Source organism: Engystomops pustulosus, chromosome 4 (genome assembly GCF_040894005.1).
Source record: "Engystomops pustulosus chromosome 4, aEngPut4.maternal, whole genome shotgun sequence".
Classification (NCBI taxonomy): domain Eukaryota; kingdom Metazoa; phylum Chordata; class Amphibia; order Anura; family Leptodactylidae; genus Engystomops; species Engystomops pustulosus.
This window is the reverse complement of record NC_092414.1, coordinates 151,384,858-151,399,699: the sequence shown is the minus strand read 5'-3', so window position 1 is coordinate 151,399,699 and position 14,842 is coordinate 151,384,858. Positions and strand designations below refer to the sequence as shown.

The 14,842-nt window shown below is 39.2% G+C and overlaps 1 protein-coding gene across 4 annotated transcripts in view; it reads left to right on the top strand.

Moving 5' to 3' along the window:
- Nucleotides 1-14,463, top strand: part of RNF111 (ring finger protein 111) — a 45,185-nt gene extending 30,722 nt beyond the window's left edge. Inside the window, exons 8-14 of one of the 4 annotated variants that reach the window (XM_072148106.1) lie at nt 863-1,232; nt 2,201-2,326; nt 3,571-3,697; nt 7,385-7,477; nt 10,199-10,294; nt 12,013-12,116; nt 13,259-14,463. In XM_072148106.1, the coding sequence (XP_072004207.1) occupies nt 863-1,232; nt 2,201-2,326; nt 3,571-3,697; nt 7,385-7,477; nt 10,199-10,294; nt 12,013-12,116; nt 13,259-13,376 (1,034 nt within the window). In that variant the 3' untranslated portion in view covers nt 13,377-14,463. Of the gene's footprint in view, nt 1-862; nt 1,233-2,200; nt 2,327-3,570; nt 3,698-7,384; nt 7,478-10,198; nt 10,295-11,988; nt 12,117-13,258 lie in introns of all 4 variants that reach the window. The other 3 variants (XM_072148105.1, XM_072148108.1, XM_072148107.1) reach the window with 3 other exon arrangements.
- Nucleotides 14,464-14,842: the final 379 nt, after the last annotated feature.

Below are 14,842 nucleotides of genomic sequence, written 5' to 3'. Positions count from 1 at the left end.
AGGTTTTCCCAGTTTTTTGTGTTGAAATTATGGGTCTCTGCTTATACTCGGGTCGGCTTATACTCGAGTTTATACGGTATGTACATATGTGTGTATATGTACCCACCTTTCAGACATCCCGGGCAGCTCCTCTTCTTTCTTTATGTGCACCAGCTCCCGGTCAGTGACAGGATGAGTTAATAGGGTTTCCCAGTTTTTGGTGGTAAAATTAGGTGCCTCAGCTTATATTTGGGTCGGTTAATACTCGAGTATATAATGTAAGGTATGTTAAAAGTTGACTGTTTACTTAAAATAAATCGTCTTTAAAGTCATAGGCTTCGAGCCACAAATAAGCGGAGTCCCTTTTTTGGCTGATAATCAATATGGAGCTTCACTTTAGATATCCTTATCTTGGGTTACACTAAATCTTTTCCCACAAACCTTTTCAGGGACTGGATCAACATACAACCTAAACTTGGCTTGACGAGGTGTGCAATGCTCTACTATTGGATCTATTAGAAGACTCTGCACACATCTATATGATTTGGACCTTTATTTATATGATCATAAGCTTTTGGGAAGAATAGGTGCTGTTTTACAGCATTTTGTTTTTTCAGATGTTGTTTTTTTACTGATGCCCGTGTAACTCACTCCAGAATTTCGCTTAATGGACCTAATGTACAAACAAACCTAAACAGAGCCTTATCAAAAATTCCAAATGCATGCTGGCTGGATGGATAGATTTGTTTATGGCTTTGTAGGCACGTGGGTTAATATTTCCTTTTGGCTAAATTCTTCTCATTTAAAAGAATGCTACAGTGAAATATAAATTAAAAGTTTGCATAATTATAGATTATAATTTCATTTTATTCTGTTTTTGTAGATGCATCCCTTACAAGACCTCTCCACCACCAAACATCTGCCTGTCCTCATTCACATGCCAATCCTCCTCCACAGCCCCCACCACCTCCGCCCCCACCACCACCTCCTCAGATGGACTATGTAATCGCACACCCAGTGCCCCCTTTCCATCCATCTTTACCGAGCCTTTCCTCAACACATCCTGTTCCTCCTCCTCCAACATCCCACCACTTTCCAAGTGCTGCTGCTCCACTCTCTCAGCATCTTTCTACATCCCATCAGTCCATGTCCCATCATATTTCTGCAACAGCACCCGCAACACAGAGATTGCACCCTCATGAAGTTATTCAGAGAATGGAAGTTCAAAGGCGACGCCTGATGCAACATCCTACGTACGTTTTGCTTTATAATGATAGTTGGGGAAACTTTCTGGAGGATTTGGGTCCACAATCTATAGTTGACCTGTTTTATACAGGACAATCACAGTATCCTATAGTAGATGGGTGCGGAGGTACCTCACACTCATAAATCGAGGGTGGTGCAAATGTAGAGTTCTCAATCCAGCCTGATAAAGTATGGAAGCACATAAAATGCTAAATAAAAAGTGGGGTGCGTATACAAAATATAACAAATTTTATTAGACAATCATTTTATATAAAAAATACTTGAGGGTATACAAATACACACATAATGGACAAACAGATTGGTAATGTGGTATATATGAATGAATGGATGTTTCCTTCACCACTAGAATTGTATACCATCATTCATATATACCAAATTTCCAGTCTGTATGTCCATTATGTGTTTATTTGTATACCCTTTAGTGGTTTTAATATAAATTGCCTAATAAAATTTGTTATATTTTATATACGCATCCTACTTTTTATTTTGTATTTTGAGTCTATTATGATGGTTATTTTCCTGATTTATCAGCCTCTTCTAGACATTCAAATTATTGCTTCAGCTTTTTAATGATTTATTTAAATCTGGTGTAACAATAGGCCTTCACCTTGACAAAATTCACAACATATCAATTGTATTTTACAGGTCAAAAATGATAAGATGGATATGTTGTGAATCTTGTCTTGGTGAAGGCCTATGGTTACACCGTGGTTAAATAAATCCCAAAAATGGCTAAAGCAATTTCGATGTCTGTGCCATGTTTCCATACCTAATCGCTGGGTCATAATGATGTTTTTCTATACTCTAGGAGACTCTGAATTACATCTGTACTATATAATAGGTTGGTGGCTTGAGGGCTTAATTCATCAGGAAAGCTTCCTACTAATCTGTCATCTTTTACTGCATTTGTGTTCATTGCTGGTAAATATAACTTTTACTTGTCATTGCATTCTAGACGTGCTCATGAACGCCCACCGCCACATCCGCACAGAATGCATCCCAACTATGGACATGGCCACCATATTCATGTGCCACAAACTATGTCCTCTCATCCCAGGCAGGCTTCTGAACGGTCAGCTTGGTAAGTAGGCTAAATATATTTTTAAATATAATATATATGCACATAAATGTACATACACAATATAAAAATAATCTTCAAATGTAGATTAATGAGGGATTGATGTGGTCATTAAATTGATCGTGAGCATGTATTGGTTCAGAAAAGCTGAGGATTTTGCTGCTGGATTTTTGACTCCAGGTATTTGCTTTTAGAACAATAGAGACTGCACACTCTTGGTTAGTGGTGCTCAGTGGCGTAACTAGAAGCTGTAGGGCCCCAGTGCAAAGTCTGTGCCAGGCCCCTGACTATAATGTATGGTGTATAGTACTAGTCTTCTCATATTGAAAAGTGACACCTTATGGGCCCCTAAGCCTCTTGGGCCCAATTGCGACTGCACCCTCTGGACACCCTCAAGTTACGACCCTGGTGGTGCTCAAAGTCTGATTCTCAATCCAGAAGTGTACATAGAGAAGAACATAGCACACACAAAAGTTAGTCGTCTTCTCATTTAGTGCAAAAATATATTTTTAGAATGATAGCCTTCACCATAATGCATAGGTGCATAGGGATAAGTATAACAGATCAAAAAACTACGAGGTTTCGGTCATTGCAACCTTTGTCAAGTTAGATCTGTCTTTTACGCAACAAGGCAGTCCAGCCATATGAGAAATCCAAATCTAACTTGACAAAGGTCTCGATGGCTGAAACTTCATAATTTTTTGATCTGTTATACTTGCCCCTATGCACCTATGCATTATGTTGAAAGCTATCATTCTAAAGAAATATTTTTGCACTAAATTAAGAAAAAGGACTAATTTTTGTGTGTGCCATGGTCTTCTGTTTGGGCATTTACTGTCAGCAGCTTCATGCACAAACAGCATAGCTGATCTAATGTGTATGACCAGCCTAATAAAAAGGGAAAAATGCTATGAAATGGTCTGTAGTTGTATATGTAGTTAACAAACACTCCATGTGTGAACAACAAAGAGGAAAGACGCACACTGCCTCCTCAGGCCCTGTAAATAATTGTGGAGAACAGCAAAATAATTCCACATAAAAATTTCCTAAAAATCTATGTGGAACTGTAATCTGGTTCACTGCCATGAACTCCTCCTCTGCCTCTTAGTTCTACTAATTTTAACTAATGTTCCATTTTAGTTTACACTATTTATTTCCATATATTTTTGTGCCCAATTATACAGTTTTTGTGTTATATGAAAGAAACTTGGACATTTTAATGTCATTTTGATGCTTGCATTTTGCAGGGAGATAGCAATTGAAACTGGAGTGACTGCAGCACCCTACCAAACCAGTCCCTTACACCCCCATTTATCGCACTACCATACACCTCCAAGGCTTCACCACTTACAGCTCGGGGCGCTACCCTTAATGGTAAGTTGTGTTCTCTGTGATTCTGTAGAATAAGATGATTAGGTGCTTTGTGTAGAAAACATTAGGGCATGCATGTTTCCCTGCATCATATACAGTAAAACCGCCTTAAACTGCAATGAGAAATGGTGGTTGTGGTCTTAAAGACAATGGCCAGCGTGAATTATATATGGTGGAAATGACGTGTGGTCACAGGAAATCTGTTCTTCTGGAGAGGTTTTCTTGCTATGCAATGAATTCCTGTCTATAAATAGTACAGTATGCTGATGGCAGTATTATTATTTCTGCAGTTTACTGTAATCTTCAGATATTTCCATAAAAATTGAATTGCATAATGTACTAAATAATTTTATTTCCTTCTGAAAGAAGGATTTACTTCCGGCTGGGTGTTCACCTGCTGGTATTATGATGAAAGTGTATTCAATATTAAGCAGCATAAATAGTGGTTTTACACTACAGTGATGTATTAACTACATCAGATTCTCTTCTTTCAATGTTCTGAACTAAAATGTTGCAAGTGAATGGTTATATGTCGGGAAGGCAGAAGTAAATGGAGCTGTAACGATTAGTGGCAAACTATAAGGGACTTACTGCATAAAATGACCATACCTATTGCATGAGTTTAAGCCTGTCAGTGCCCATCCCTACAGCTCTGTGTCCCTCACTGTAACAAACGCAGGTATTTTTAGAAAATGTGAGCTCCTTTTTTTCTTATCTTCATCAAAGAACAGTCACACATTTCAAGATTATTTTACTAGCATAGGAATGTGCAGTTTTGGGTTATTTCTTCCAATTTAATTTAAGAACAATTCTAAAGAACCTATCTTGTATGTATCCCAAGGTCTGCCTGTATCTAAATTCCTAATAGGCATGTTACATAGGCCTTATAATGGCATGATCCTATGCTGGTGAAATGTATGCCTGTTTTTTTAAATGGAGAGGTGAACCGTAGTCAGAGAGGTTGTGACAATACCAGTAAATAGATATAAAAGTATTAGAATAACGTCTTATTAACATGTTATCAAAGTTTACTTGGCAAATTTTCTAGCATTTAAAGTGATCCTATATAACACTTGGGGGTCACTATGCTTATTCTCAGCGAATAGTGGTCAGTAGTAGCAGTATAGTCATTTATCAGCTTATCTACACTGCATGGATGTGGGTTTGAAGACTTTATTAAAATAGTATGAAGCAAAGAAATGTTTTTATTATCTTGTGAACTCATTGATGATGTCTTTTTTACTAGCTTTCTAGTAACATTTCCTACATTCAACGAAGCTGTGTAGCTATGCAGGAAATCTCCCCATGACAATAATTAGGCATTGACACTCTGCATCTGATATTCAGTCTCCGTACAGTGATGTCTGCAGTCATGCAGTTATCCTGCACAGGGCAGGAGGTGTTAATTCTGTGCTCATTTTAACTTGTGAGGGTGTGTGTGTATCTTTCATGGAGTTTTATTTTTAGTATAATCTGTGGCAATGTGTTTCAGTCCATCAAACTAAATAAAAGGGAACCTGTCACATTGAACATGCAATCCTTGTGCCAGCCGTATGTTATAAAGCAGATGGAGGTTAAAGGAAACCTACCATGAGGAATCTACTATGATCTGCTAGATCTGATGGTAGATTCCTCCTCCCTGCCTCTGCCCTAATCTGTAATTTAATAATCCTGGAACATAACCTAACTTGTTAAAGGGAACCTGTCACCCAGGGACCTCATTTTTACTAAAGACAGGTTGCAGAAGCCCATCACACATGCAGTGCAAATATGCCTTTTTGCCTTTTATAAGCATTTGCATTACAATATAATTGTGTTATAACTTACCTTGCTCCCTGACAAAATCCTGGGCTAGTCACAGGGGATGGACTTTGGTTTGGATGCATTTCAAAAAACATGTGACTTGTCTGTAGTACTCCCTCCTCAGAGCTTGGCCCCCACCTTTGTGCTCCTGTACAGCTCCACCTCCTGCTCCTTCTCAGAGGTCACAGCCTGGTGAGATGACATCAGTGGGGGAGGGACAAGCTGTACAGGAGCACAAAGATGGAGGCAGCCTGCAGCTCAGACAAGGCACATGTTGTTTTTTGAAATGCATCCAAACCAAAGTCCAGCCCCTGTGACTACCCCAGGATTTTGTCAGGATGCAAGAGTAAGTCATAACACGCAATTATACTGTAATGCAAATGGTTAGGAAAAGCAGACAGCCATTTTTGCACTACAGGTGTCATGGGCTTTTACAATCTGTCTTTAGTGAAAATGAGGTCTCTGGTGACAGGTCCCCTTTAAACGTTATTTTAGTAATATGTAAATTAACTGCAGAGGCTACTGGGGCGTGTACTAGTCTTGGCTCCCTGTGCTCGGCCAGGGTAGTACACGCCCCAGTAGCAACTGCAGTTAATTTACATATTACTAAACTAAAGTTTGTTTTTAATCAGTTGGGTTATGTTCCAGGATTATTAAATTACACATAAGGGCAGAGATGGGCAGGAGGAATCTACCATCAGATCTACTTCTTATAGTAGATTCCTCATGGTAGGTTTCCTTAAATATATAGTTCTTCGACTAACTTGCAAGTTGCTGATTTTTCTCAATGATTTGAGCTGCCAATCATTGAATGAGACTATCCACTGCCGCATTCAACATTGTTCAGACCATGAAAAATGGACTGTGCACTGGCCAGATTGCCCTCTGCATCATTTTGTAATATATATATTACACAGATACCCCAGTAATCCTTGTTAAAGCTGTCAAGAAGGGACTCCTTGCCTCATATCAGTCCAGGCACTGTAGTCTGTGAAGGCCGGCAGACAGTCTGCTTTTTTTTTAAATTTTATTTCTTATCTTAAAGACATACATGGTTGTGTGACGCTGCCTTAAGTATGGAAAGAGCTGCGGTGTAATTTGGAGTTCTTATTTTTTCCAACCAAACCTTATTTCAATCTGCTCGGCTTCTTCTGCTCTATAACATGCCGGATTCAGACTCGACTACCTTTTCATGGGAAGAGTCCTCTTATTGGCGAATAAGATTGCTAATATTTAATTCAAACCTGTATTTTAGTTTTCAAACTGTTTCTCGGTTCACATTGGTTATTTCTTTGTCCACGAACAACACCTACTCCGTGTCTTTGGGGTTAGTGCATTGTTGTGTCCATGGAGTCTATAGTGTCTCTCATTTTCCTTTATTGCAAATTGTTAAAGAATTTAGATTGGACAGATGTTGACAGGGGCTTGAGATGGTCACGGATTTGCCTGCCTGAAGTTATATTTTGGGCAGGCAATTGTAGTATGTACTAGAGCCTGTAGGGTTTGTGGAGCTGCTGTCTGATATGTTGCGTGTTGCTGTTTTTGTCTTGCGTCATGGAAGGTTGTCTTCATTGTACATAAATAGTTTGGGTCCCATGATGCATCCATTGTTCCTGTTGGGGCGGTAGCTGTGTTTTGTAATGCACAGTGTTGCATGTAGTTGGCCACTTAATTCTCCTGTGAATGAAGAAACTAAATAAGGTTGTGGTCCTTTACTGTAGATACCTGTTTTGTATATATTTTGATATATATTTTTTTCATGACATGCAGTCTTTTTGCTGCCAGATGGATGCAGATCAATATAAACCCATCTAACAGCAAAGAGATCAATGCCATCATTTCCAAGCAGTTGTGATAAAGTGTAACTTACATCTGCTATTTGAATAGGTTCCAGACATGGCGGGCTACCCTCACATCCGCTACATTTCATCTGGATTGGATGGAAGGTCATTCAGAGTTCCTTTCAGGGGCAATTTTGAGGTTTGTAACAGAATGTTAGCTTTCTGCTGTCTTGTTTTTGAGCAACGTATCTATGGAACATTTCCATGTGGTTGCTGTGTTAATAGTGTAATAAAAAGATACACAATAAACTATTCCCCCTCATCAGATGCAGAGTGTTAATATGGGTCGCCCAGGTACAAGAAACGGGCCAATTTCTAGGTTTGCAACAGATTTCTATGAACACCGTGGAATGTGCTATTAGGCAGGAAACCCAATCCGGATTTACCATTTACTACGTTGTGAAGTTTGTTACGTCTACTTTTATAATAAATTTGTTTTATGATTTTAAAGCAAGCAAGCATTGCCTTCTGTAAGACCACAGCTTCTCTACTTACTGGACGTAGTAAATAAGCAAATTAGTTTATATAGTTGTGGATGCGATGTTCCTGCATTGGCCATTGTGTATCCTTAATAGGAACATCGGAGAGCACAAAGAGCAATTTACCCCAAATATTGATGACCTATCCTCTGTTATTCCTGACTAATCCTTTTAACTGTGATGTGCGGGCAGCAGGTTTTACATCTGAAAAATAATTACGTTTATGACCTACAGTAAGAACACTAAATTCTAGGAAATTACAATATTGGCTTTTTTTTTAAAAAAGTGAAACATTTTTATAAATGAGATCTTTAATTAAATCATTTTATTGTATTATTTGTATTGTTGTATTTGGTCCCTTTTTAAAACTGCCCACAAGAGACTTTGCTTTTCAGTGGAACAACATAACTGAAAACTTGTAAGATATATATTTTTTTTTTCATGACGTCATGGTTGATATTTAAAGGAAATCTACCATCTAGAAACTTCTTGCCAAAGGCGCTCCAGTGGTAGACTTTCAGGGTACTGTGATACTACTTAAGTGAATTTGAGCCTCATTTGCCCTAAAAAAAAATAAATAAATAAATATGTAAATTACTAGCAAATTCTGCCAGGGGCGTACTATAGCCCCTGTGAACTCCTATATAACAGGCCAGAAATGCAGTAACTCCTCCTTGCATGTTTGATATACACTGAAGCTGATGGTGCCTGTTGGCTTCCATGTATATCGCAAACACACAGAGGCGTCACTGCAGTTCTCCGGGGGAGGGGGAAGTTATAGCCATAGCTAATCCTCACGTCCCCGCTAACTTTTAATAAACTTTATTCCGTTAATATGTAAATTTAGTTATGCGGCTACTGGGGCGTGGAGTAGCCGGGCATGAGGCTACAAGGCGCTTCTACTCCACGCCCCAGTAGCCACATTACTCCTCCTACCCTGTTGTGTGCGGCACGCAGCTCGCCCGACAAGCCGGAGTTCTGCGCATGCGCAGTAGCTCCGGCCTCGGAGCTGTGTTCTGCGCAGAACGCCAGCATGTCGGACGGGGGCGCGCAGCTACAAGGAGCTGCGTGCCACACACAACAGGGTAGGAGGAGTAACGTGGCTACTGGGGCGTGGAGTAGCTGCGCCGTGTAGCCTCGTGCCCGGCTACTCCACGCCCCAGTAGCCGCATAACTAAATTTACATATTAAGGGAATAAAGTTTATTAAAAGTTAGCGGGCTTTAAAAAGAGCTATCCTCACGTCCCTTACATCCACCTACCACCCGATCTACCTTTATAGGTAGAATCGTGGTGGTAGGTGCCCTTTAATATATATAGTAGCATATCCTGCAATTGATCATTCTGTTAGGGTTTTCTTTGCAGCAGTCACCTCATTTACGTTAGACACAGCAAATTGTTAGTAAACCCCATGGGGGGAGACTTATAAGAAATGTCTGAGAGTACAACTGTTCTAGTCGCCCGTGGCAACCAACCAGAGCCCAGCTTTCATCTTCCCACAACTGTTTATAAAATGAAAGCTGAGTTCTGTTAGGCTGCCATGAGCAAACCGAGCAGTTGTGTTCTCCGACACTTCTGATCTCCCCCCATGAGTGTGTCCACTACTGCCTGTAGATGTCACCGCTTGTATACTCCCCTCCATAACACAGTTAACGCAGCAGAGGAGAAGTTTCGGCAGGATGGCAGCTCACTAAATTGGACATCGCTTAAAAACAGATTGGAAAAAAGTTCTATATTTCCTTATATAGTTTTGATGAATTCAAAGAATCATTAGTGATCCCTTCCCTCTAAGATGACCATACACATGAGGTGCCTGCTTTCCCCAAAAGCGGATGGCTACATCTAATGAAGGTTTATAGCCTTCTTTAGTCTCTTTGTACCTTGTTGCCTATAGAAGGGAGAGGTTAAGAATTCAGTTTTACTGTAGACTATAAAATGGGCCAGAGGTTTTTTGTAATGATGGTGTCATGTTCCAGTGAATTGATCCAGTGAATCTATTATAATCTATATATTTATTTTAAGGCAAGAGTTAAGTTCCCTTTGTACAATTACACTTAATTTATGAAGACTAAAATTTTGAGAAATAGTTAAATGTATAAAGCTGCTTGGATATTCGAATGCTGAGCTTTGCTTGGGTTTTCATACAGCATGAGTGTTCATCTTTCATGAGCAGTAAATCTACAACAAAAAGGATTGGTGATAAGAAATAGGATACATTTTTAGCTCTTTAATTTTATTGTAAACTATATGAAGTACATACAAAGGCAAAAGAAATAGATTTTATGTGCGAGTGAAGGGACATTTTAAGCATAGCCCTTGCTGACACAAGGTGCAGAGGTCTTCTATTTTTCATTGATGCCTATGATTTATTTTTTTCTTCAGGAGCTTATCCATCTGGAAGAACGGCTTGGAAATGTCAATCGTGGTGCCTCTCAAGGGACCATAGAGAGATGCACATACCCACACAAATATAAGAAGGTGAGTTGTTAAATTGTCTTTTCTCCTCATAAACATTGTACACATTTATTTTGTGGCAAGTTTTGCATAACTGGACAGAGGGGCAATGAATTAGATTGCATAGAAATAATGTCACAGGCTGTAAGACCTCTAAACTGGTTAATATTAAATCTAGTAGTGGTCTACTATTCCACATCAAGTAGTATATTTTGTTTCTTAAAAGGAACCTGTCACCAGGGACCTCATTTTCACTAAAGATGGGGTGTAAAAGCCCATCTCAGCTGCAAATATTGCAAATATGTCTTTCTGCCTTCTCTAAGCATTTGCATTACAATATAACTGTGTGTTTTAATTTACCTTGCTTCCTTGACAGAGTCCTCTGTAAAGTCCCTGGGTTTGACTTTGGTTTGGATGCATTTCAAAAAACAACACATGACTTGTCTTTGCTGCAGACTGCTCAGCACTCAGCCCTCACCTGTGTGTTCCTGTAAAGCTCCTCCCTCCTGCTCCTTAGTAGAGCTCACAGCCTGATGAGCTGATGTCAGTGGGAGAGGGAGGAGCTGTAGAGGAGCACAAAGGTGGGGGCTAAAAGCTGAGCAGTCGGCAGCACAGACAAGTCGTATGTTGTTTTTTGAGATGCACCGAGAGCCACCCCTGAGACTAAACAGAGGAATTTGTTAGGAAGCCAGGCAAGTTAAAACACACAATAATATCGTAATGCAAATGCTCAGAGAAGGCAGAAAGGTGCAATACAGGTGTAATGGGCTCCTGCAACCTGTCTTTAGTGAAAATGAGGTACCTGGTGACAGGTTTCCTTTAAATAAGAAATGCATCTAGAAAGCAAATTTAGTATTAAAAAAAAAATCTGAAATTAATAGAGCATGTGACACTTATTTAAATATAGCAGCTTCTATGTGCCTTTTTACTGCTGCTTTCTGCTGATGTAGTGAGCAGTGCATCTGAAATTTCTGAATCTGATGGTCCTCCACTACAGACAGATAAGAAGGCGAATGATTAACTCTCTCCATACCTAGAGAATATTTCCTTTGGCAAATCAGGTCTATGATGATATTAGACTTTTCAGAGAGTGTAAAGAGTTAAGTCACAAATTTCTGTCCTGTTCTCCATTAACAGCTGAGAGATAAAAGACCCCAAATTAGAGTTGCACAAACTGCTTAAATAGGGAAAAAAATCAGGGTAAAATGGACAAAGGAACCTATTTCTTTAATAAACTATATTAAAAAGTTTACTATTATCCTCTGCACTATAGATTTTGTCAAATTTAGTTGAATTGTTTATTTACATGTTAAATCAATGAACTTTCAGACACAGGATGAATATTACTGTAGGCCCGTTCTGTACGGGAGGGAAACTGACTGAAAAAAGATGGAATTAGATCCTGAATAGATGGCATTCCTGGCTTTCATTGGAGGCATACATCTGACAGGGGCAGATGGGATAAAGGAACCTTCTTTTGGTCCCGGTTAGGGGAAATAAATATTTATATGTCCAGAGTGTGAGATAAATGCAGTTCAGACATGCAGTTTGCCTCAGTGCAGGTTTAGTGCTATTCCAGAATGTCAATGAATACAATTCGCATAGGAAAATGTTGGGGTGGCAGAAATTTGGGGAAATTGTCTGTATTGTGGTAAATGTATGCACATTCCTAAAAACTGGTCTTTATAAAGTTTGCCAATAATTTCATCTCTAATAAGGTATCCACTGATTGGTTCTCACAGAGGAAACTGCATGGCAAACAAGATGGGGAGGAAGCCACTGAAGAAGACACTGAAGAAAAATGTACCATTTGCCTTTCTATATTAGAGGAAGGTGAAGATGTCAGGTAAAATTCAATTTCATCATCATATTCAGCAGTGCTTTACAAATCATGGGGGACACATACACAAATAATATGACCTTACACAGTAAACACAATATTATATATATGGAACAGGAGTGAGGGCTCTGCTTGCATGAGCTTGCAGTCAGAGGGAGAAGGGGTGACATCAGCCACCATTATATATACAGAGTGCACGGTCAATGGGACTGCAAGAAAGCATCTAGCTTGGTATTTGGTGTTAATTAGATTGGAGGAGGACACAAAATGGATTAGTAAAAGGGTTGACGTTTCATGCAGTTAGGGAATGTGATATATCTGCCTAAAGAGTTGTGTTTTGGAGGTTGGGTATTAGTCTGATATCCCAGGGTAGGGTATTCCAGAGAATTGGTGCAGCTTAAGAGAAGTTCTGGAGGCATGAATAGCAGGTTTGAATTAAGGAAGAGAATAATCTTAGATCGCTGTTGGATTGAAGAGCACGGGTTGGGCGATAGACTGAGAAGAGGGATAGGGAGGTGCAGAATTATGCAGAACTTTGTGGATGAGGATTATTATTTTAAACGGTATTCGGAAGGATATGGGCAACCCGTGCTGTCACTGGCACAGACAGGAGGCATCCGTGTAGCATTTGATCTTAAAGACAAGCCCGGCTCCTGCATTAAGAATAGGTTGTAGAGGTGAGAGTCTAGATGAGTGGCTCTCTCACCGCTCTTTTATACATGCCCGTTAATGGCTATATTAAACACAGTTAATAGAATATGTGGATTTACAGTATTATTTACAGGGTACTGGTAAATTGAGATATTGTTGAATGATGTTCTAAATATACTGGGTGCTATATATTTGCATATATAACAGCAATTACTGCATGGTCTGTGGGTGCTTTATGTAGTATAAGGAGATGGCAACCTTCCCTAACTGCTAAATCATCAGTGGTTCTATGGGGGTGGCAGATGACTGTTCGGGCTTTCTGGGCCCCTCAACCACATAAACCAACGATGAGTTCATGATAGTTAGAAAAGTCGTGAAATAGATTTTGTACCAGAACCAACAAGCTGTCACGTAACATATAACATTATAATTGAGTGTATTGTAAAGAAAGAGTGGAGTTTAACCATTTTTTTTCCCTCTTGATTTTTATTCTCTAGGCGCCTCCCATGTATGCATCTCTTCCATCAAGTGTGCGTGGACCAGTGGCTGATCACAAATAAAAAGTGCCCCATTTGTAGAGTGGACATTGAAGCTCAACTTCCGACTGATAGTTGACATTTCTCAAATCAATAAATAATATGCCCCTTCACTCCCTTCGGTACTGCAGCCAACCAAAGATGGCATCTCTTATGTTGAAATCCAGAATAAACTTTCCTTTTAAGAATAAAAAAAAAAATGGCATGACTTAACTGCACAGATGTGGAAGCATTAAATCTGGTGTGTCAGCTCTGCCTCAGTATACAACTAATGCTATAGACTACCATTTGTATACAGATCATGTTTAGGTTCCTTGCTGCTCACAAAGCTGGGGACGATTCATGTATTTATACCGCATTTTTTTTCCCTTTTTTTTCTTTTTCTTGCCATTTTCATTATTTTGTTATTTTACAGTTTGTTTTCCTCTGTATTTTGCATGGTTTCTCGTATTGCATTTCTTTGCACATTTATGGGCTTTGTGAATCCCTAAACTTGCAGGCAAGATCTAGCTGCTCTAGTTGGTAGAATCGTGAGTGTGCGCGCGTGTTCGTATGTTATTACATAGTCCCAGGCTACATGGATTTCGTTCATTACTGACCGTGATGTCCTTTAATTTAATCAATCATTCACTTTTAGTTTGTATGGATGATAGGTTTAGTTTGTCAGAAAGAACTATTGTATGAAAACATTCCTTATTTCGGAAATATGGGCTGCTGTATACAAGAGAAAAAAAAAGTGCTGATTCAGATAACCTTGTTTTTGGCGCTGAGATCACACTGCTTTGAGAATAACATAGAATAAATATTTGACACGCATTTTGTTCGGTTTCCTCAAAGGTGTTTTAAATCACTTTTCAGCACAATGCAAATATATTTAAATGTCAACATTAAGGAGTTTAGACTGCTGTTCACCTATTTATTTCTTTAATGAACGTGATTTTTTCTTTTTTTTTGCTTCTGTGGAATCGCTCTAACAAATTGTCCAATAGCAAGTAGCCAGGTACATGTTCTTACTAATATGGGTAAGAAGTCTCCAACAACTCTAACATTAAATGTATAGTCTTAATAGCAGCTGTTATATGGCAGGTGTCCATGCATCCAGAGAATTTTTTCAAGGTTCCCAAAAACTCACAGTTTTTGGTTTAATAAACTTAGCTAAATGAAAACTGACTGTGTGCCCTTATTTCTTGCTTGTGGTGTAAGGTCTAAGAGTTTGGCTTATCGTTTTGCATCCAATTTTCCATTAGGCATACAAAAAAATTGAGACTGCTCAGAAGTCCTATGAAAAACGGAATCAAAACAAAGTAGAAAGGGGTTCAATGTGATCATCTATCCAAGTTTGGTGGGAATTGGAAAGCTGTTGCCTCTACTGCACTCAGACCAATGATGTGTAGGTCACAGACTTTTTACATTAAAATGAATGGAATTGAGCAGCAGTAACAAGCCTATGCATATACCAGGTAATATGGCCACTTTTACAGCTGTTTAGCATTTGAGATGTGCCAAGTTTCCCCTGATCCAATATTGATGACCTCTACTGAGCAC